Source organism: Calidris pugnax, unplaced genomic scaffold, assembly GCF_001431845.1.
Source record: "Calidris pugnax isolate Ruff unplaced genomic scaffold, ASM143184v1 scaffold272, whole genome shotgun sequence".
In the NCBI taxonomy this organism is placed as follows: Eukaryota; Metazoa; Chordata; class Aves; order Charadriiformes; family Scolopacidae; genus Calidris; species Calidris pugnax.
In genome coordinates, this window is record NW_015091016.1 from 730,407 (window position 1) to 732,374 (window position 1,968).

A 1,968-nucleotide genomic window follows, 5' to 3' on the forward strand; every position below is an offset into this window, starting at 1 on the left:
TGTCGTCACCCACGCGGAGCATCCTGCCGGGGTGTCACAAAGTGCCACGTGTGTGTCCTCCCCCCGTGGTGACACTCATTCCTGGACCCCACGGCGTGGCACGAGGGGGTGACACGAAGGTGTGGGGGGTCTGCGGGAGGGAGCCCCGGCCCAGCTCCCTCGGGATTCGGCGGCGGGCGGGATGTCACCGTCACCGGGAGCCACGTGCCGCATGCTCGTCCCCGGCGCCGCAGAAAAGGGCATTTTTTTCCCCATCCTGGCTCCGGTTTGATGTCAGCACATCTCTGGAGCCGCCGGGTGCTCGCTGTCTTCCTCATCGCCCCGTCCCACCCCGGTGCTCCGGATCATCCTTCGGCTCCTCGCCGGGACCTCTGTGCCGCCCGGGATGGGGGTCTCCATCCCACCAGCCCCCCAGCCCCATGGGGAAGGCGGGTGGGTTCATTGCGCTGGGGCAGGGGAATGCCGTGGGGAAACCTCCCTCCTCTTCCTCCTCCTCCTCCTCCTCCATGGTCTCTTGCCCTGGCCCAGGGGGTTTAAGCCGCGGCACGAAGGGGAGGGTGGGCACCGGGGGAACCACGCGTCCTCCTGGCACCGGGGATGGTGGGGCCCGAGGCTCCCGGGACCGGCCTCGTGACCATCAGGAGGAGTAAAAACCCCGACAGAAGGACGAGGGACGGGAAGGGGGTGAGGAAACCAGCCCGGGGGGGTTCCCAGGCCGAGCCGGGGCTACTGACGCTCCATGGCTGCGTGCCGGTGGCTCCCTGTGCCGTGCCGTGCCCCAAAACCCCGTGGAAGCATCTAGGGACCCCCAAAATCCCCCCCGGGATGGCATTGCAGGAGGGAGCAGGGGTGCTCCCACAGCGTCTCGGGGGGGAATCAGAGAATCATGGGACGGTTTGGGTGGGAAAGGACCCTAAAGGCCATGGAGTCCCACCCCCCCGCCCTACGGACACCTCCCACCGGCCCAGGTTGCCCAAAGCCCCCTCCAACCTGGCCTTGAACCCCTCCACTTCTCTGGGAAGCGGCCTGGGGGGGGACCCCAAAAGCGGGATGGGGGGTGAGGGGGACGGCACAGGCAGGGGGTGCCGAGGCATTGGAGGGGTGGGACGGCGGGACGTGGCCGGGTCTCAGGTGAGGGTGGCTTCGTCCCCGTGGGAGCACTGGTGGGCGGCGAGGTTGCCCTTCTGGGCGAAGCTCTGGCCACACTGTGGGCAAGCGGCGGGGGGGCTGTGGCCGGCGTGGGTGCGGCGGTGGCTCCTCAGGGAGCCCTTTTGGCCGAAGGTCTTGCCGCAGTCGGGGCAGGAGAAGGGTCGCTCGCCCCCGGGGCCGCCGCTCCGCTGGGGGGTGGCCGGGCCGCTCCGACAGGCCAAGGGACCACCGGCGGCCTCGTGGGGCTGCGGGGAACGGCTCCCCCCGGCTCGGACCTCCTGTGGGGCGGCGGGGCCGGTGGGGTCCTCCTCGGGGTGGGTGCGTTGGTGGTTGAGGAGGAAGCGCTGCTCTCGGAAGCGCTTCCCACAGCGCTGGCAGGAGAAGGGCTTCTCGCCGCTGTGGATGCGCTGGTGGGTGAGGAGGTTCTGCTTGAGGCTGAAGCTCTTCTGGCAGACGCCGCACTGGTAGGGGCGCTCCCCGGTGTGGATGCGCTGGTGGATGATGAGGTTGTGCTTGAGGCTGAAGGCTTTGCCGCACTCGGCGCAGATGAAGGCGCGCTCGCCGGCGTGGTGCTTCTGGTGACGGGCCAGCCCGGGCTGGTGGCCGAAGCGTTCCCCGCAGAGGATGCACTTGAACTCCTTCTCCTCCTCCTCCTCCCCCTGGCTGTGGATCACCAGCGCCTTCTCGTCCCCCAGGCCCTCCTCGCCCCCGGGGAAGGCGAAGGGGTTCTCGCCCGTGGGAGACGCCAGGTCAGTCATTTGGGGGGGAGGGGGGGGTCCTGCTGCCCGGCTCAGGGCGCCCGCATCCCTGGGGGGGTGG

At 69.8% G+C, this 1,968-nt stretch overlaps 1 protein-coding gene across 1 annotated transcript; it reads right to left on the minus strand.

The window, feature by feature from the left end:
- Positions 1-1,015: 1,015 nt before the first annotated feature.
- Positions 1,016-1,953, minus strand: LOC106896044 (zinc finger protein 782-like). Its single transcript, XM_014955757.1, has one exon. The coding sequence runs from the start codon at positions 1,905-1,907 to the stop codon at positions 1,128-1,130; it is 780 nt and encodes a 259-aa protein (XP_014811243.1). The 5' UTR covers positions 1,908-1,953; the 3' UTR covers positions 1,016-1,127.
- Positions 1,954-1,968: the final 15 nt, after the last annotated feature.